The following is a 19,599-nucleotide window of genomic DNA, read 5'->3' as shown; positions in this document are numbered from 1 at the left end:
CCCAGACGGGTCCCTGGTGCCAGCATGGCAGGCACAGGCCTGATGGAGGTCCTCTCATCTGGGGGGTCCTGTGTGCTGGTTTCGATGACGTCACCTCTGAAACCTCTGCCTCCCTGTTTCTCAGGTGGAGCTCCAAGTCTGGGCGCCTCCTTCTCGGTCCCCTGGGAGCTCTTTATAGTCGTTGGGTGGGTGAAAGGTAGGCGGTCCGAGTACAGTCTTAAGTCCAGGACCGCTGGGATGGACAGAAGGACCAGGCTGCAACGCAGGCCTCGGCTCATGAGCACCAGCATCGCAGTTGTCACTTAAAGTCACAGCTTTCTGAGTTAGTGCTCTTGAGAGAAGCGGTAGGAAATGGCTCTTTTTGAGGATTTCCTTGCTTTCTGTTCTTGACAGAAATTTGCCATCTGGAGTCTCTAATGAGTGACGTATCCCAGTCTGATGGAATGGTGAGAATTACCATTTAGATCCAGTTATTATTTCCACATTGAGCATATAGTGCTTCCATGTAGTCTTCCAGACTCGCTCTCTTGTATACGATTCTGACAGCTCCACTCCAAGGCAGTGAAACCACCCTGATTTGCAGCGATTTGCAGCTCGGGGAGATGAGGCTGAGAGAGGAACAGACCCCTGCCAGGCGCTGGGAGGAGGTGCAGCTGGACTTCGTGCTGGGCCCATCCATTAGTAATGACCAAGCATCCTTGCAGTGAAATAGCTTGTGTGTTTTTTAGGGGTGGGCCTTAGAAAACATAGCGGGGCGCTTTTCTCGGTGAATTGGGATTACAGCATTTAGTCGTGTGATTATAGTAATGCTGGCATCATGAACCCCACGTACTATATTGGGGCTGGGATTATAAGCCAACTTGGGGCTGCATGCGAGGCCAGGTTCCTGCGCTCCCCGAGTTCTTCGGTAAGCCCTTCTCAGTTTCTGCCTGAGTCGCCTTTGGTAGTGAGCTCACCGGACGGCCCGGTCTCTCGTTGAATTGTTTTTCATGTGTTCTTCAGGGAAGCCCTGGATGTCCAAGACGAGTAGTCTATAAAGCAAGAGTCACTGGTTCTGTGAAGGGCCTCATCATCTCCGATATGGAGTCTGCTTTGTGTCTCGCACTTGACCTCTCTGGCTTAGGTCACATGCTCGGCTGTCCTCCAAGTAGGTGAGGCTGTAGTCACTGCCGGCCAGTGAGGTGTCTGTGCAGGAGGCCTGGCGGCTGTAACCCGGGCTCTCAGCAGGACAGCAGGGCATCTTAGGTCGTGAGGCTGTCTGGAGTCTGGGCTGTGCTCTTGCTGTGGGTAACCCAGCAAGCTCCTTCTCTGGTGACTCTGCTCACGTCTGACAGATGGAAGGGTCATCCTGTTCCCATGAGAATGTTCTAAGGAGGACGTGACACAATGGACTAGAAAGCATTGAGGACAGCGCCTGATATCCGGTGTGCACCTGAGCAATCTGACTCCTCAACTGCCGTCAGCCTTCTCCCCCCGCTGCCGGTCTCCCTGGCCGTGTGTTCGCTGCGGCTGTGTGCAGGGACCCGACCCGCAGCCTTAGTTCTATAAGCCAGCATGCAGCCCGTGGCACAGAGGGCGCGCTCCATAGGCATGTGTTGAGTGAATCAAACCTCAGACTCAGTGGTTGTGAAGGGCTACCCAGTGAAATTACGGGACTATAATGGAACAAGGTGCTTGATTGGTCATTTTTTATTGTGCATCTCTGCTGCTTCAGCCTTAAGGAAGTTAAGATGTTTACAGATTCGTCTTCTCTCCTCTCTCTCTCTCTTTTTCCAGTGCCTGAAACAGTATGTCGAGCTCTTGATCAAAGAAGGATTAGAAACCGCCATTAGCTGTCCGGACGCCACCTGCCCTAAACAGGGCCGCCTGCAGGACAAGGAGGCACGTGCGAAGGGACAAACCGGGCTTTGTCACGCGTCCAGCACACCCTGCGTGGCTTCTCAGGGCGTCCTGGCTTCTGTTCCGGCTGACCTTGCCTTAGGTGTCAGCCCTCAGCTTGTTACACTCCTTGTTTGTATTTTTTCCCCCTTAGATTGAGTGCATGGTTGCGGCTGAAATTATGCAGAGATATAAAAAGCTGCAATTTGAAAGAGGTAGGTACCTTATGTGGTTACAATCCCTGTGAGAGAATCCAGATAACTTGGGTCGGGGGGCACTCTCGGTAGATATGATTGCACATCATTTGGCTGCCCTAGAAGGGGAAAAGTCGACGTGAACTAGACTTCTGAAATTCGGCTGCCACTTGCATTCTCTGAAGAGCTCAGAGGTGAAAGGCTTTAGCTGGGATCTACGCGGTAGCCGGAAGGATTCAGGAAACACAGCTTGTTTATAGGGATGTGGGCCAATGGGGGAGGTCTAATGAGATGTGACCCTCCTGGGACATTAGTCTTCAGCCAGGGGAAGGCCTGGTTTCAGGGCGAAACTCTTAGACCTGCGCTGAGTGTAAGAGGCATAAAGGCATGGCAGAAGGCTGGCGGCTGGGCATAGGACAGGCATGGTGACCTCCATCCTGACAGCCAAGCGTAGCCTTTTCCTTGGCACTCACTGTCCACCTCATGCGGGCCTAGCCCAGCAGGTGCTGAGTCCCTGTAAGTATCACAACAGCCCTCACTGTTGTCCTTATCTATTACACTGCCCCCCCAGAGGCTAACTGACTCACCCTGATGCCCATCTCTTGGGATGCGGACCAGACCCCCTCCCGTGGTGCCCTGCCCAGCCCTCCTGGCTGGAGCTGGGCCTGCCCAGACTCGGGGGTTCTCCAGGGGTGGCCTGGCCTGTACACAAAGGAGCTATAAAGTTGATGACAACGTTGTTGAGGGGACATTGCAAGGCTCTGTGACATTTGACCGTCAGGACAGGTCCTTCGCTTTGCTCCATGAAGTTCACCAGGATTGCAATGTGATGTTTTAAGGGGTCTGTGGATTCGCTTTGGCCTCACTTTTATGTGTATTCTGGCCCTTGGGTTTATCTGAAAAAGAGCAGATAACCAACATGCGCCCATGACACGCCTTGTGCACCACTTTACGGTGAACATTCCACATCCAAATTCTAAACTTTTCAGCTCAGTTTGCGATGGCCGAAGTCTGCCGTCCCCTCCTCCTGGACGGGTTCTCAGGTCGCCGTCTGAATGAGGCTTCACTGCTTCGGGGCTACCCTGGGTCTGGAGAGGGATGGAACGCAGAACAAACCAGAGGAAGGTGTCAGAAGACTCCTAATTTACTTTAGCTAAACGCAGGAAATCTTTTCTGCATGCGTTTTTTTTTTTTTTTTTAAAGAAATACTAAAGATAGCTCTGTTTCCTCATGAGCTTACTTCTCAAAAAGAAAAAAAAAGTGTGGCCAACTTAAAAAAACCAGCATTTTTGATGGCATTGAAATTTCAAGAGCTTGTTTCTTTAAATGGCATTTATCATTTGGTTTGGACAGTTTATAACTTAAATATAATGCCGTGTGATACAAAAGTCAGTGTGTAGAGCTGTAAAATTGATTGATTTGGCTTTCTGAGAATTTCAGGCTCTTCTGAAAACATTTTCCAGTGAAAATCTTGATGGAAACTGGCGGTTCTTTGGGTTACAAGAAAATGAACTTTGTATGACATTGAATTTAATTTGAAAATGCAGCTGGGTAAATGTTCCTACCTAATAATTTTTTAACTGTTATTTTTCTTCAGTACTTTGGCTTAGTCAAAGAAGACTTTTTTCTTTTGCATACAAATGAGGCTAACTTGACTTAGGTTAAAAAAATACACCTCTCAGACCTATCACTTGAAACCATTTTGCTAGCATTACCATAAAAGCCAAAAAAAATATGGACTCAGACTTAATGTGACTAAAGACCTGTCTGAATGAAATGTTAAAATGTTAGAGCTAAAATGCAGCTATTGATAGTAGCCAGCCATCGAGTAAGTTTTGAGATGTGATCAGAAAGCAAGTTTTGACTTGTTCTGTCCCTTTGCAACGTAGTCAGTGTAGGATGCCCTGGAAGAAAGACAGTTGCATGAATTTTCTGAAAACATTTAGTTACTCACATGTCCTGTGGTTAATTAAAGCTACAAACACTGTCTCCATTGGGTCTTAGGATGTCTCATTTGATAGAAGAGGCTTGATTTTAATTGAAACTTCCCCAATCCTCCAGCTGGGCCTTAGGCCAGCAGGAAGCCAGGCAAGAGGGTGGCAGGATTTTTTTCTTTCTGAGTACCTGCCCCCCCCCCAGCTGGGAGACCCCACAGGCTGAGAGGGGACAGGCTTTCGAGGGACAGGCCCATCGCCCTCTCTTGCGTGCCCTGCTGAGCTGCACCCACGCTCCTGCCTCGGCACTGACCCTGTCATGCTGGAGGTGTGTCTGTACCTGTCCATCCTCCTGAGGCTCCTGATGCCAGAGGCAGACCTGTGGCTTCCTGGGTTCTTTATCCCACTGACGGCAGCACAGCCCCGTAAATGCAGGTGGGAGTCAGGTCTTGTATTGTGTTTTTGAAGGAAAGTAAAGCCCAGAGAGATGAAATACCTTTTCAGGCTTATCCATCAAAACGCAGGCCTGACCAGAGGTAAGGGCCCCTGACAATGACACTGCCTCCCTGCAGGCTGGGACCCGCAGCCGCCCTATCGGCTGCCAGTGTAGTGAGGGCCAGTACCCGTCCGTGAGGGGAGGCTGGCGCGTGCCTGTCACAACATGCTTCTCAGAAGAAAGCCATGCTTACGACAGAAAAGCACCTTTTAAAACAGTCTTGGGTTTTGATGTAAGTGAAGCTTTTAGGGGCCTGCTTCGTTACTGTGGTCTAACAGATCTTTAGGAGATGGGTAAAGATTAGTGTCTTCTAATTTGCCAGAATATGTACTGCATGCCTTGTTTGGAAATGTCCCAGATACATGGAAGTCTATATAAAATATTAGCTCTGTTATAAGATGACGTGTAAGCACGTTATTCGGTACACGTGATAGACAGAGCCATGACAAGCTCTGTGCTGCTGCCCAGCGTGGATCTCCTTATGATTTTGTGCCCCAGCTGGCAGAGTCCAGCAGTGAGGAAGCTGACGCAGTTTTGCTAGAATTCCGAGAGGAAAGCATGGGGCCGTGTGCACAGGGTTCCCTATGCCCAGGCGTCACGGGAAGGGGGTTTAGTCAGCAGAGTTTTGTCCTTTACCTCTTCAGTAGGAAACCTCTCCCCATGGGATAAGCAGTGCCACATCAAAGCGCCAGGAGGACAGAAGCCACACAGTTTAAGTCATCACCATGGAAACCTTAATAGGTCTTCCCTACCCTGCCCTCCATACGATTGCTGGGCCTCTCACGATAAGGCAGCCTAATAGCTACATTTTTTGTGCAAGGAGAATGAACGGGACATGGCCCACTGCCCTGGAAAGCGTGAAGACACTCTGCACAGCTCGGGAAAGCGGCCCTTCCCCGATGTCACAGGCTGCTCAGTGGGAACCGGAAGGGCCTCAGCCAGGCGGGTTGTCACCAGCACCAACCACGGTGTCAAGGTGGACAGCGAACAGGCCGGGGATTTCTCCACATGTCGTGTGCCATTGAGCAGGCTCAGCGCCCGCAGCCTGTAGTCCGTCCTCGGGTGCTGTGCGCCCAGGGGACCCCAGAGCTGGGCTCCCCCACAGCAGCCGGAGACCTGTGTAGAGAGGGTCTCCAGGTAACTTGGGGCTGCTCGGTGTTCTGCACGGCTTTCGTCCCTGAGGAGGACGCCCTGGGCGTTTCTCGCTACAGCGAGGCCGTCCCAGGACTCCACACAGCACCCGGCACCCCTCTCTTCCTGTCCCCTGTCCCCTGTCCCCTGTCCCCTTCGCTCAGGCCAGCAGCACACAGCTCCACCCCCCTCTGACTGTTGCCAGGAGACAAAGGCTGCGCTTTCTCACAACACTGTCTCCTGGGACCTGACAGCCAGAGACATTCTTAGCAAAGCAAACACTGAAACCATGAACTAATGACAAGAGCTCATTTTAAGCATTCACGCACTGTTACGAGCATCGTGACTTCACATTATGCTCATGAAGGTCGGTGAGAGAGTAGCACATTTTCCTGAATTCCAGAGTTCCTTTGTATTATCAAGTTCTTCTAAATCTTCTGCCATGCCTACCTGTTTGATAGTTTTGTGCCATTGATTAATTCACCTTAAAAATAATTTAGAAACATGGGGCATTTGGATTAGATCAGGAGTCAGCCAGCGATGGCCAGTGGGCCAAATAGGCCTGGCCCGTGGCCCGGCGTTGTGAGTGAAGCTTTATTGGAACACTCATGTGTGGCTCAGCATGGCTGCCTTTGTGCTACAACAGCTGGACAGAGACCGTATGACCCTCAGATGCTGGAATACTCACTGCCCCTTTACAGAAAAGGTCTGCCGGCCCCTGGAGTGGACGATGAGACCATTTTCAGGGTTGTACCTGACACAAGATTGTTCCCAGAGGGTTGCCTCTGGCTTCCCCATTTAATTGGGAACGTGCGGACAGGCGTGTCCTGTGGCAGCCTGTTTAGGTGAGACCTGGGCCCGTGCCCAGCCGTGCCCAGCCCCCAGCCTGTGTCGGTCCCCAGTGAGTACAAATCTTGTGTTTGATGTGGGTGAGCTGCCCGCGCTCTGCCTGTCCGTCGGCCACACGGCCCCGAAGCTGTAAGTGCTTTTCATTGCCTTCCAAGTTTCCCCAGCAAAATCCAGTTGTCTGGTTCCTTCCTGAGAGCAGCCCTGCGGGAAAGCTTAGAAAGCCGTGGCCTACTTGCGGCCTTTGAAAGCAGCCCCGTGATCCCCTGGCAGGGCGGCCGCATTCCGTGTGGTTTCCTGTCGGGCGCTGCCTCCCACGGCCCCTCGCAGAGAGTGGGGATGAAACGCATAGCCAGCCCCACGAGGAGGGAAGGGCAGCTCAGGACCCACCATGCGAAGAAACAGGCGTGCTGAGCAAGGATGGGAGGGGTGGGAGTGTCCGGTTTTGCAAAACGACTTCTAAGTTCATTAAATCAGGGCTCTGAGCAACTTGGGCTCCAGTCAGGCTGCAAAACCGGCAGTTCCACATGGGAGGTAGCTCACAGCATGGACTTAAGTTTGGGAGGGAGACAATCTCAGGCGGCGGGTGAGCCATTTGATAAGAATCCAGCCATCTTCCGTCCCTCCTTTTTTCTATCCTTAAACATTTTCTGAGGGTCTGCTGCCTGCCTGGCCCTGGGCCTGGGGACACGGCCTGAGTTCAGGAAGTGTCCCCGGGAGGCACACGGAAGCAGTGTGGTGCCCCGGCCATGGTGTGAGGGTTCTCAGGAGGCCGGGACAGGCTGTCGGGAGAGGCGTCCCGGGCCCCAGGGCCTGTAGGGCTATCCCGGTGGCTGCGGGCACACTGGGTGCAGGCAGCAGCCCCAAAGAACTCAGGGGTACGAGGCGGGGAATGCCTGGGGAGGAGGAGAAAGCCAAACAGCCACGTTAGGACTGGTCTGGACACTCGCCATTGCAAATGTGAAGAGTGCACGGAGGTGGGCCCGCAGTCCTCGGCCCGCGACACGCTTGGTCTGCAGAGCCTGACATGCTGCTCTTGTCTTCCTGTGCTAGAGGTGCTCTTGGACCCCTGTCGGACTTGGTGCCCGGCATCCACCTGCCAGGCCGTGTGCCAGCTCCAGGAGATGGGGCTGCAGACCCCCCAGCTGGTCCAGTGCAAAGCCTGCCACACGGAGTTCTGCTCGGCCTGCAAAGCCAGCTGGCACCCGGGCCAAGGCTGCCCGGAGACCATGCCGATCACCTTCCTCCCCGGGGAGACCAGGTACCCTCCGCGCACAGCACGTCCACGTGGGCTGGGGGCTGGGAGTAGGGACGGGAGGGGGCTTCCTCCCTTGAGGTGCCACAGGGAGGACATGCCTGTGCCCACGTCAGCCCCTTTCTCATGAGCCTCATTCACACCTGGCTTGTTGACTGTATTTTTGAGAACTGTTTACGCGCCAGGCAGTGTGCAGGGCCCTGGCCACCTAAAGATGCACAGAAAACGAGCACGTGGATAGTTAGTCACTGTGAAGGGTCTAGTCCTCAGATGCCTGACGCGCTGAAGGTGACCTGCAAGGTGCAGGAGTGGGGACCATAGTAGGTGGCAGTGATTATCAATACCAGAAGGTCCACCACCAGCAGGTTCCTGGGTGCCTGAGCCCCAGTGGCCACATCACCCTAGAATGGCAAGCCTGTCGGGAGGAGAAGGTCACTCACAACTGTGCATCGGTCCTCTTCTCCCCTTGGACTGGGTGCCCAGGGGACACTGCAGCACCGTGTCACCCACCTTGACATTTAGTAGGTTAAACCATACGACACGGATAACACTCAGCTTCCTGTGTTTTGTAAAATCTGCAACGGCACGTGGTTCAAACAGATAGAGTGGTCCTATGCCTGCTGAGACCACGATTCTGATAGATGGAATGCCGCCACCCACCCCCAGGTGTGGTCACCAGCTGCTTCTTGTATTCCATCTCTTCCCATGTCGCTGTCCCCACCCCCAGCGCCCACTGGACCTGCACAGAGACCCCCTTGGTGTGCCTGGGGCAGGTCCCTTCTCTCTCTCCGTTTGCATGCTCGTGCGTGTGCCTGGAATGCCCTTGTCTATCCTCCTCCTTTTCCTGGAGACTTCTTGTCACCATGCAAGCCATGGAGCACGTCCCCTGCTTTGTCGAGCGTCCCCGTTCTCAGGGCATGGCTGGGGGCCCCACCCTCTGCGTCTGTCCCCGTGGGAGATTGTCTGTGTTGATTACAACACCAGCCATATTGTGTTTTAGCCCATCTGTTTATGTGGCTGTTTCTCCCTGACGTCACGGCATGCCTTTGAACTTTGTCACCCCAGAACTTGGCATGCGGCAGGCAGCCAAAGTCTGGCATGAAGCCGTGAGCTTATATTTAGGCCTAGTGCTCCGTAATTGAGCAAGAAGAAACCTTTTATGTGGTCAGGTTGTGCATACGTGGGCTTCCGGGGGAGGGAAGGAGAAAGAAGCAGGTGGCAGCATGTCCCCCGTGAAGCGGCGGAGTTTCACTCGAAGAGAACTCTCCCCGCCCTCACTGAGTGAGTGAGGAGTGCCTACATTCTGTTAAGTAAGAAACCCTGAAGCGAGAATGAGCCAGCGTCCCGCTGCTGGCGGGGAGGAGGCGCCTGGCAGTGGAGTTTCTTTGGCAGAAAACCTTAAGATGGAGGACAGTGAGTGCTGGGAGCCTGATGAAAGTATTTCTTCATCTGTGATGTTCTGGTCTCACTACTGTCACAGCACAAAGGGGGCAGTCATTTCTCAATGTATTCGTGTAAGTCATCATGTCCTATCTCTTACAAAGAACAAAAACAAAAAACACCCAAAGAAAAAAAATCACATGGACAACCTTCAAAAATGACACAAGGGCAGTTTAAATCAAAGCTCACACATCTGAAGTTGTGGAAATTTAAATTCAAATGTTTCACCTAAAAATCTGGTAGTCCGGCCTCTCGGGGACATCTGAATACCCCGCCGCCCAGAGCCTCCACTGGCTCTTTCTGACGGTCAGCTGGGCTGAGTGTGGCCACCACGTTAGAAGGGGGTGTGTGCTGTCCCGCGTCGCCACAGGCCTCACCCTGCCTCTCGCCTCCCTGGTCCTGACTGACAGCTGTCATTCATAACCCAGAACACACTCAGCTGTATTCACATAGCAGAGTTTATTTGTTGAAAAGGAAATGTCCCTTAACCCACGTTACCGTCCAGCACCTGAGCAGCTTTGTGTCTGACACTTAGAGCCACCAGAGCACGTGGAGTGCCATGAGGCTGTGAGACCCCTGTCGGCCTTCCTAAATATGAGTTGACAGTAAGAGCTGTTACGACTAATAATTTGAAAGGTCATTCAGGTGCCAGAAAAGGTTTGAGAACCATTGTCCCTACTATGTGAACTTCTGCCATGCCACGCGGCTCCAGGACCTACAATACACAGATGAACTGTTTCTGTTTTAAAACGTCTCCTGGAGAGACGCTGCTTCTTAACTGTCTGTGGCATTTTCTGCAAAATTAGCTCATGAGTCACATGCGAGAATTGGTTCCATTGGCCACGCCTGGCTTTCAAACCCAAACAATGTTATCTGACCTGATAGTCAGCCTTGCTCACGGGACTAGGGTCTGGTGACGGGTGGCTCTTTGCAGGAATCAAATTCATTTTGGAAGGAGGCCATGGCCCGTGTGTGTGCAGCCTGGTGCCAGGCCCCCGTGTCCCCATGCACACGCTTTAGCCATGTTTTTTTTTAATTGACAGCATGGAGCGCCCTTCCATTGTCGTGCCTAAAGTATCTATGTTACTGTATGAGCAGCACGGAACTGCTGGTCCCATCTACTGGCACCTCCCACAGGCTTGATTCTGCACCGTGTGCCTTTTCCTGCGGGATCTCTTCTCATTCCCACACTGACGAGAGGAGAGGCTCAGAGAGGTCGTTACACTGCTAGTTTGTAGAACAGCAGGCGCCTGACCCCAGGCTTACAACCAGCCTAGCCAGACTTCCCAAGAAGACGACAGTCCTTTCAGGACAAACCAGGGAGACCTAAGTAAGCAATTGCTGTGTGTTTGCAACATTTTGTTTTCCCTGAAAACAGCAAAGTGCCTAAAAATTATTATCAACCCTTTGAAAAGTATACAAATCTAGGAAATCAGGACATAAAATTTGACCATAATCCCATTACTCAGGAACCTCCATTATAAGCCTTAGGTCATGTTTTCATTGGCTTGTCCACACACGTACACTAAATTTAGGTGTGTGCTGATGTTGCTGGAGTTTTTTTTTTTCCCTAAATCAAACTAGGCGATTCAGTTTTCAGTGATTATTTTTCTGGAGTTTTCGTTTATCTCATTCAATATCAAGTGACCATGGTTCCTCTAGTTGAGCTTCTGCTTCCGGCATAGGCAATGGTGACTGAGTCCCCCGGGGTCCCTGTGAGCAGGGCCCTGATGGCATTTCTCCCCACAGTTCTGCTTTCAAACTGGAGGTGGACGACGCGCCCATCAAACGCTGTCCCAAGTGCAAGGTCTACATAGAGCGAGACGAAGGGTGTGCCCAGATGATGTGTAAGAACTGCAAGCATGCCTTCTGCTGGTACTGCCTTGAGTCTCTAGACGTGAGTACGGCCTTGAACTTGACCTTGACAGTGACGTCAGCATGAGCTGCAGACTCGGAGGGGGCTGTATAGACTGGCCATTTCCCGAAGAGCCTAGAGAAGGTTCCTGAGGGCCTTGACGTCTTTATAGAGGAACTCCATACATATATAGAGTCTCTCTCTATAGCGCATATATCACATATATATATATGTATAATTTTGCATGTTACTGTATTCTAATATTTTTTGGAGCGCTGATCATTACATTATATTATCTAACTTCTGACCTGCAATTTGCCACTCCTTAGAACTTTTCCTACGGGGAAAAGAACTGAAATGCCAGTTTTACTATGTTATCAGATCTCGTGAAAGATATTTTAGGGGAAGTATTAGAAATGGACTGACACCAAGTTTGGTTTCTGGTGTGGTCATTGTTTTTGCTGCCGCCTCCCCTGCCACTTTGATCTAGTTACAAGGTGTGGGAGGCCAGCCTGGCGTCTGCCTCGTGTGATCACAGGGTTGTCCACTGTCCTGGCCTCGGGCGCAGTGACCTCTCTGTGTGACTCAGGTCTCACGTGCCGGAGGTCCAGTGCCTTCTGCGTCGGCCTGACTGGTGACCAGGGCACCACACTGCACTTTCCTCCTTGAGACTTATTGTTCTCCTGGCCAAGAGTTTCCTGTTTTTCTTTGGAAATGAAGAGCTGCTGAAACATGACCCTGTTGCCGTAGAAAGCAGACTCTGAAGGATTCAGGGCGATTGATCAAGGTCAATCGCAATGATTTAAGACCAGTGCGTAAAGGCAGGGCTGGAGGCGGCCAGCATGCTAAGAGGAGCCCGTTTTCCATTTCACTGAGCTCTCCCCTCCTCTCAGGAACCTCCCCCCACCCCAAGGCTCAGTCTCTGCACAGGCACGCAGCAAGGACTTGTGTCCCCCAGCTTGTCCCTCACCCTCCTCTGCCCCTGGCCAAGCCCTACCCCTGGACCCCTCAGCGGTGAGGTCCTGCCTCTCAGCTGTACACGCCCTCCCAGTGTGACCGAACTCAGGGTTCATTAGCCTGCACTCATCAGAGCCAAATGAGACAGGAACGGGAGTTTGCAGCCAAGAAAGTGGAGGTTTATTTAAGGAAATGGTGCCAAACCTGGAGACACAGGTGAGCTGGCACTCAAAGACCTGGCTCTGAGATGGTGTGTAGGTTACAGATTCCATGTGGCAAAGTCACAGGACACCGTGGGTTAGGGGCTCGGGGTCGCGCTGGGAGCTGATTGGTCGGAGGTGAGGTGAGGGTAACGAATCATCTCTGCAGGCCTTGAGGGCAGTTCTGAGGTCTGTTCTGGAGTCCCTCTGTCCGGTCTCACGGGGAAAGCAGCCAGGGGGCCGCTCCACCTTAGGGCTCAGGAGCTGGAACGTAACTTCGGTGAGATGTTATCTCTGTCCCGCCAGAGGGCTCACCGTGTGACAATTAGTCAGGTCTGGCTACTGTCTTCTGCCGCCTCGGGGGTGCTGGTTATGGGGGGAAAAGCTGGGTTTCTAAGGGAGGGGGCTAGGGAGAGGTGGGGTTTCTACAGCTAGGATTGGAAACTAAATTTGACCAAAGTCATAAGGAAGAACCTCGGTTTCATTAGTATTCGTTACTTACGAGTGCAGTCGAAAGGGGCACACACACTTTCTTTTATTATATTTTGTTGAGGGGGGATAAATAGTTAATATTTATTGAAGTAATTGTTACGTGCCAGCACGGTGCAATTTCTTCTTCGTACCTATTTAATACACTCAGTCTTTCCATGAGAGTTGGCATCTGTTTCCTTTTTTTCAAAAAGTCTGGGAAGGTTGCTATAGTCTTTCCCAAAAGCACTGAAGGAGCAAGAGACGGAGCCTGCATCCGCGCTCTGACCTTGAAACCCCAAAACTCAACCGCTGTGGGTCAGAGCAGCTGCTGCAAGCCAGGCTGTGACAAAAGCTCACACCTTAACGGGGTGGATTGTTGGGTTGCTGGAAGGAGTTTCTCCTTGACCATCTCTCCGATTTGCAGCTGTCTATCCAGGCTCCGTTGTTTCTGTCTCCACCCGGGAGCGTACCGAAACTTCTCTGAACAATAGTGTGGGAAATGGTTCCCATCAGAGAAACGCACTAGGGCTCCTGCAGGTCCTGGGGCTGTTATGCCCCACGATTTCATCAACCCCCTGAACTCACAATGAAATGATTTATATATTATAAAAGCATCTTCGAGTGCTTTTGGAAGGAGAAGATAGGTACTGTTTAAACAAGCTCTCATTTTGTCCGGGAAGCAGGTCCTGAGCATCCGAGCTCAACTCCAGGGGGCAGCTGAGGGTGCAGGCTAAGTCCATGTCCACGACGTTGGGAAGCTGGTGGTCTCTGGGTGGAGGCGCTCCTGGTGGCTGATGGCACTGTGTCCTTGTGCAGAGCGCTGCAGGACAATGGGTGCATGGCCGCTGGCAGCTCTGGGGAGGAGGAGGCACTGGGTCTGGGCGGCTCGGGGTGTGGTCGCAGCAGAGGGACAGCGAGTTCACGGGCAGCTGGACATGATGAAGGAGGACATGGATAGGACATGGCCTGAGCGTGGCCAGAAAGAAGTCGGGGCCACGACTCGGGTCTCTGTGTGCCGAGCTGAGGGGTTTGGCCTCTAGATGGGGCCTCTGCTTCTCAAGCACCGGTGACCACAGGTCAGATTAGGACCACTCGGGAAGGCTGTGAGCTGGGCCCCACCCAAAACCTGGGGGCCAGGATCCATGAGGGGCAACCACGAACCTGCATTTTCCAAAAGCTGCGCAGGTGACGGGAGCAGCCGGCGTTGTCCGCGTCTAACCGGTGGTGATCACGGACTTGCCGACTAGGTCGGACGATGTGATTCGGTTCGTGTTTCAGAAAAGAAGCTCAAAAACTTTTCAAGAGCCTATGATGCCAGACTTTTTGATAGGCAGCCTGGGAAAAATTAGCAATACAAATGAAAAACGACCTGATGTCAGTGGTATGTGCCAGTTAATGTGAGTGCTGAGGAAAGTAAAAGTTTCGGGAAGCGAGAGTTCACAGTGGGCAGGAGCCTTCAGCAGTAGCTGCACAGCAAAGGTCCAGCGGGAGGAGGCGTTGCCTTCCTCCACATTTGTGCTTCCCGGCGGGTGAGGGCTGTGGGTGAAGGGGGCAGGCAGGTAGAGGTGGCTGGGACCTCCACCTCCTCCCAAGGCATCTCCGCACTGCCCCGAAGAGCCAGGGTTTCATGAAAGCTGCACCTCTGTATCCAGGCCCCTGACAAGGCCCTAAAATCAGCACAACCCAGGCCAGCACGGCTCTGAGGTCGAGAGGACGGCTTGCTGGCCGGAGCCACCCAGTCTGGTTTGAGCAGAGCTGATTTTAAGGGCCAGAGAACAGCCACTGTGTCCGGCTCTCCTGGGCTCTCGGAAGAATGACTTCCTGTCCTCTCAGACACACTGGGCCCTGTGCTTATCCACTCTCTTCTCAAAAAGAGGCTGTTTACACCCTCTGTTCAATGAATGAATGGAGAGACATCGGCCCCTCCTTTGTGTTGTTGCGGAGTTATTTCTTTTTATGGAGAAATGGGGGACAGTGACATTTCCTGTACAGGGAGGGGCCGAGGGTTTTGTCTAGATAATCCACTCCTGCAGCTCATTTGGTGCTTGTTGAGGTTTGGGTGCCAAAGTCTGGCCCGGGCACGTAGTTGAGGAGATTGGCATCAGTGAGGGGAACCTGACAGTCGGGTCCAGGTCCCAAGGGAAGCTGGAGGTGGAATGTCGGAGCGCCTGGAGGAAAAGGACATCTCCCTGAGAGTCAGGAGGGTGCTACTGCCCCCTCCTGGGCAGTTGGAGAAACTGGAGAGGCTGGTTCCCAAGCTGGCCCTCGAGTAAGGAGACTGTTTTCAGGGTCCAAGCTGAGAGGAAGCATTTTGCAGGTGAGAGGTCTGGCGCTAACAGGGGAGGGTGGCCAGAGATAAAGGAAACCGTCAAATCCAGGAGGAGTCCTGCCAGGACGAAAGGAAGAGGCAAAGGCAGAAGGGTTCCCATGGGATGAAGTTCAGCCCGGGCCAGGAGTGGCTTCCGAACCCAGGGCCGCCCTCTTCAGGCTCAGGTTGAAATCTGGGGCGGGGCTCCCTCTAGTGCGCGTTCCGAGGTGCCTGGTCTGCACCGCCTGGAGCTGCAGGAGTCACCTGTGTGGGATTTCTGCTCCTCTGCTGTCAGCTACCCGCTCCCTCTCACATCCCTGTTTACTTGGAGCTCCCTCTAGTGCCCAGTGTGCGTGGCGCGGCTAGGCCTGTCGCCGCAGGGGTCGGTGTGTGGGATTTCTGCTCCTCTGCCCCCCATCCCCGTTCACTGAGTATAAACAGGGCAACTCACTCACGAAGCCGAGATGAGCCTCCCATGGACCTGCTCTCTCCCTGCCTCCTCAGGATGACTTCCTCCTGATCCATTACGATAAAGGACCCTGCCGCGACAAGCTGGGCCACTCCAGGGCCTCTGTGATCTGGCATCGGACCCAGGTAGGAGGCCGCTCACCTGGAGCGTTGATGTCAGGAAGAGAGCGTGCACGTGTGTGTGCGCTCGTGTGCGCTTCTGCCTGGGTGTGTGCCCGTGGCCCTGTGTGTGTGTGTCTGTGTGTGTGTGTGTGTATGTGTGTGTGTGTGTCCGCGTCTCGGTGTGTGGTTTCCAGTGACTTACTCGTTGGTTGGAGATCTGCTGTATAGAAAAATAGAGCTAGTCAGTGCGGTCCCTGGACTGATTGTGCTCACGGTACCCCGGACCCAAACCTGAAGTAAACAGCGCATCGCCTGTAGCACACTGTGAATCTGAACCTCAGACGTTGCATCCCTTGCTCCTTACTCAGGTTTTGGTGATGGTCCACTGTGTGTAGTCAACCCTTGCATCGCCCTTAAGGAAGAGCTTCTCGCAGAGGCCCCGAGGGGAGCAAGTGAGTCACAGGGAAGGGTGACAGGGAGAGAACAGAAAATGTCCCTGCCCAGTAAAGTCTGTGTAGCCTGTGGAGTTGACAGAGGGCCTGTGCACTGATACTGATTCACACTTTCAGCACATCGTCATTTCCTGCTCCATGCCAGGCACGATTCAAGGAGCTGGACGTCCTCCCCGGAGTAAGATGGATATGCTCTACTCTTACGGGACCCTTATTCTGTGTCGGGACAGAGGTCCTAAGCCACCAGCATGTACATAAAGTGCACTCAGCTCTGGGAGTGATGGTGAGGGAGGGGTCTCTTAGACTGTGTGGTGCCCACGGCTGAGTGCTGAGTGCCAAGCTGGCCGTGGGGGTACAGGGGAGGGCAAAGGGGACAGCTCAGGCAGAGGGGACGGGGATGGGTTGATGAGTAGGACTGTGGCCTGAAGATCCCGGGGACAGAGCAGGAGTGAGACGGGGGTGGGAATCCTCAGAGGCCAGACCCCATGGGCTTTGCCGGCCACAGTAAGACGTCCGGAACTTTCTCTGGATGAAGTGGTAAGCGAGCAGGAGATGGACTGGGAGAGAGTTGGGCCTGTGGGAGCTCCCGGGCTCACATCCGGTGTGGCATTCACAGTGCCTGTCGCCGCAGCTGCTGGGGCAGACCTGTCACCCCCGTCTGGCTCATAAAGGAGCCAGGTCCCAGGGCAGGTGCGTGAGGACAGGAAGTATCCCACGCGTCAGCATGTTTCCTGGACAGTCCTCACTGCAGGCCCCGCGGCCAAGCCAGTGGGGTCCACGGCCAGGGCTGGCTGGCGCTCCCTGCGAGGGCTCGATGGTAGGGAGCCTCAGCTCTGCAGGCCGTGAGATCTCTGTTGTGACCGTCAACTGTGCCTGGTGGGTCAGTAGAGAACCGGGACTGTATTCCAGACAAGCTCGTTAACCAACAGGTGGCAGAATCGACTGGGGACGGTTGCCCAAGTCTGAATACACTAAAAACCATTGAATGGTGCACTTTAAGTGGGGAACTTGTAAGGTATGGGAATTACAGCTCAATAAAGCTGTAATAAAAAACAAAACGGATTGCAGACCAGATTTGGCCCAAGGGCCAGTTTGCGGACCTCCGTCTCAGAGCTCATTTTCGCCACTCTCACGTGTGTCCTCCTTGCCCGCACCGTCCCCCACACAGGTCACATGCACTGCCCACTGGCATAGGTGGGCCGTCGCTTAAGCTTCTGCCCAGTGTGGGTCCTGAGCTCTCTGGGGAAATGCATCTTCTTCTGCCTGCCACTCGCCCAGCTCAGACCTCCTTCCATTACTTGAAATGCCCCTCGATCCAGTGTCCTGAGTCCCAGCTTTTAGGAGCCGTCATCAGTTGTCCAATAGAATTTGTTAGTTTCATAAGGTTCCTACTCCCCTGCCTCTAGATGTGAACTTAGGTAGAATTGTTTTAAGAGAATTTTAGCGTGCCTCTTTGAGATTATTGTAGTCCGCTTTCAGTGTTTTTGTGGGAGTAAAAGTATTCTCAGCCGAATGCCTTTTACATAGCACCCATTCAAATGGTCTTTCCTGGCAGGGAATCAGGCCATGAACGGAAGAATTCTACGAGGTATGATCACAAAATACGGTGATTGTTTAAATAAAAAAAATTATTACAGTAAAAGACACATTGCCATTAATCCCCCTCAAAGTACTCCCCTCGCTTCTGACACACTTATCCTATCGTTCTTGCCACTTTCTGAAGCAGCTCTGGAAGTCCTCTTTCGTGAGTGTCATTACTTGATCCTCCATCATGGCAGTGCTCCATGTCACACGTCACTCTGGTAGGTGGCAGTTTCTGTCAAACAAAAACATTACGGTGTGTCCTCATCCACCTGATTCACAGGATCTGGCACCGAGCGACTTCTGGCTCTTCCCCAAAGTCAAAATGAGCAGGAAAGATAAACATTTTGAATATATTCAGGACATTGAGGCAGCCACGACAGTGCAACTAAAGACACTCACGAAAGAGGACTTCCAGAACTGCTTCAGAAAGTGGCAAGAACGATGGGATAAGTGTGTTCAAAGTGAGGGGGTGTCATTTTAAGGGGGATTCATGGTAATGTGTCTTTTACTGTAATGTTTTTTTGTTTTTTTTTTTAATTTAAACATTCACCATATATTTTGTGACCACACCTAGTATGTCTTTGTAAGGTAAAGGCTTTATAGAATTGTATTTTGTCCCAAGTGATGTCATTTTCCATGCTGTGCCAGGTCTCTTGCTGGCACGTGCTTTTGCCAATAGGCCCGGGAAGGAGGGCTGTGAGGGCCCTGCGGTGGCGCGGGGATAGACCTCACCTGCGTTACTCACTGCGGAGCTCCTGGATGTACGATCCAGACCCCCACTGCCGGGCCCTTTCATCTGCACGTTGACACACACGGCAGCTGTGAAGTGTCCGCCTTCCCTTTTTCCAGTGCTGTCCCAGAAATGGGGCACCCTGTGTAAGAGCCAAAAGGGGCATTTCTGTCACTAGAATGAGTCTGCTTCCTCAGGACACCAGCACCCACTGTGGGAGAGTGTTACCCGCGTTGGTTCTTCCTTCTCTGAGCAGAGAACAGACACTTGTACCTCACAGTAAAGCGAGGGCTCGCTTTTAGCCAAAGGGTGGCATTTAAGATCGCTGGCTGGTGACTGATTTCTCCAGGAATGCTGGTGTCCTGGAAGCCTGCGCGGTGACCTGTTTGTTCAAGGGTCTTTTCACTGAGCTTAGTAAATACGCACATGTTGTGTCTTGTACTGAAACCAGGAGGCCCAGTCCTCTGTCTCACGTGAATCCTGGGACCTCTGGAATCGCTTTCTGGCCACAGAGCTCCGTATTGGTGAAATGAGGAAATTGGAGTGGATTGTAATCCAGGATCAAATAGGATTTTGTTATTCTGCGTTCACAGGGAGGTGGGACCCGTGCTGTCTGTGACCATGCAGTGAGGGAGGTGTCCTGTCAGTCTCCACGTGCACTCCTGGCACCCACGACCCTCATAGGACCTCCCAGTTATTTCGCTTCATTTGGGTTTGTGCCCCCAACGGTCCCACTGGACTCCCCGCTCACGTGGCTACCTGTCTGCATGGAGGTGTCTAAGGGGCATTTCAGACAGAACGTACGTGAACAGAATTTTAGATTGCCCCCATAATCTGTTTCTCCAAATTTCCCTAATTTCATATCGCTTAAACAAAGACCTAGGCGACCTCCAGGATTCCCCCACGCCCTCCTGCACCCCCTCCCCCACTCACCGCCCGGGGAACCCCCCTCACGCTCTCTGCCTCGTCAGTCTCCTCTTTCAGACACCAGCTCAGCCGCCACATCCTCAAAGCCAGTGTCCTGGCAGCTCCCAGCCCTGCCCTCAGCCCCTCTGCACCTGGCCCACTCCTGCCCCATCTGCCGCATCCCCAAGGAAGCCGGCTCCTGACTTCCCAGGATCCGTTTTCCGTGACTTGAGTCTGTATTTGTGCAGAAGTCTGACCTTATGTGTGCGTCTGCCTCCCCCTGCCAACAGGAGAACCCCTTCTTTTAGAGGATAAACACAGATGCGGCTGCTCCTCGTCCTGTGCAATTCAGAACAACAGGAATTGATTAAGCAGAGGACAGAGGGACTGGC

At 52.8% G+C, this 19,599-nt stretch overlaps 1 protein-coding gene and 1 long non-coding RNA gene across 2 annotated transcripts in view; both read left to right on the top strand.

Annotated features, from left to right (window-relative positions):
* RNF144A (ring finger protein 144A) overlaps positions 1-19,599 on the top strand; it is a 32,503-nt gene that overhangs the window by 9,545 nt on the left and 3,359 nt on the right. The window contains exons 4-6 of the mRNA XM_019646287.1: positions 7,533-7,740; positions 10,924-11,071; positions 15,470-15,559. Coding sequence (XP_019501832.1) covers positions 7,533-7,740; positions 10,924-11,071; positions 15,470-15,559 — 446 coding nt within the window. The remainder of the gene's footprint in view (positions 1-7,532; positions 7,741-10,923; positions 11,072-15,469; positions 15,560-19,599) is intronic.
* LOC109384720 (uncharacterized) lies at positions 2,031-3,268 on the top strand. Its single transcript, XR_002124476.1, has 2 exons — positions 2,031-2,093; positions 3,062-3,268. It is a non-coding gene; the product is annotated as an uncharacterized LOC109384720 (long non-coding RNA).

This window comes from Hipposideros armiger, unplaced genomic scaffold (genome assembly GCF_001890085.2).
Source record: "Hipposideros armiger isolate ML-2016 unplaced genomic scaffold, ASM189008v1 scaffold_100, whole genome shotgun sequence".
Taxonomy (NCBI): Eukaryota; Metazoa; Chordata; class Mammalia; order Chiroptera; family Hipposideridae; genus Hipposideros; species Hipposideros armiger.
This window is presented reverse-complemented; position numbering and strand designations above follow the sequence as displayed.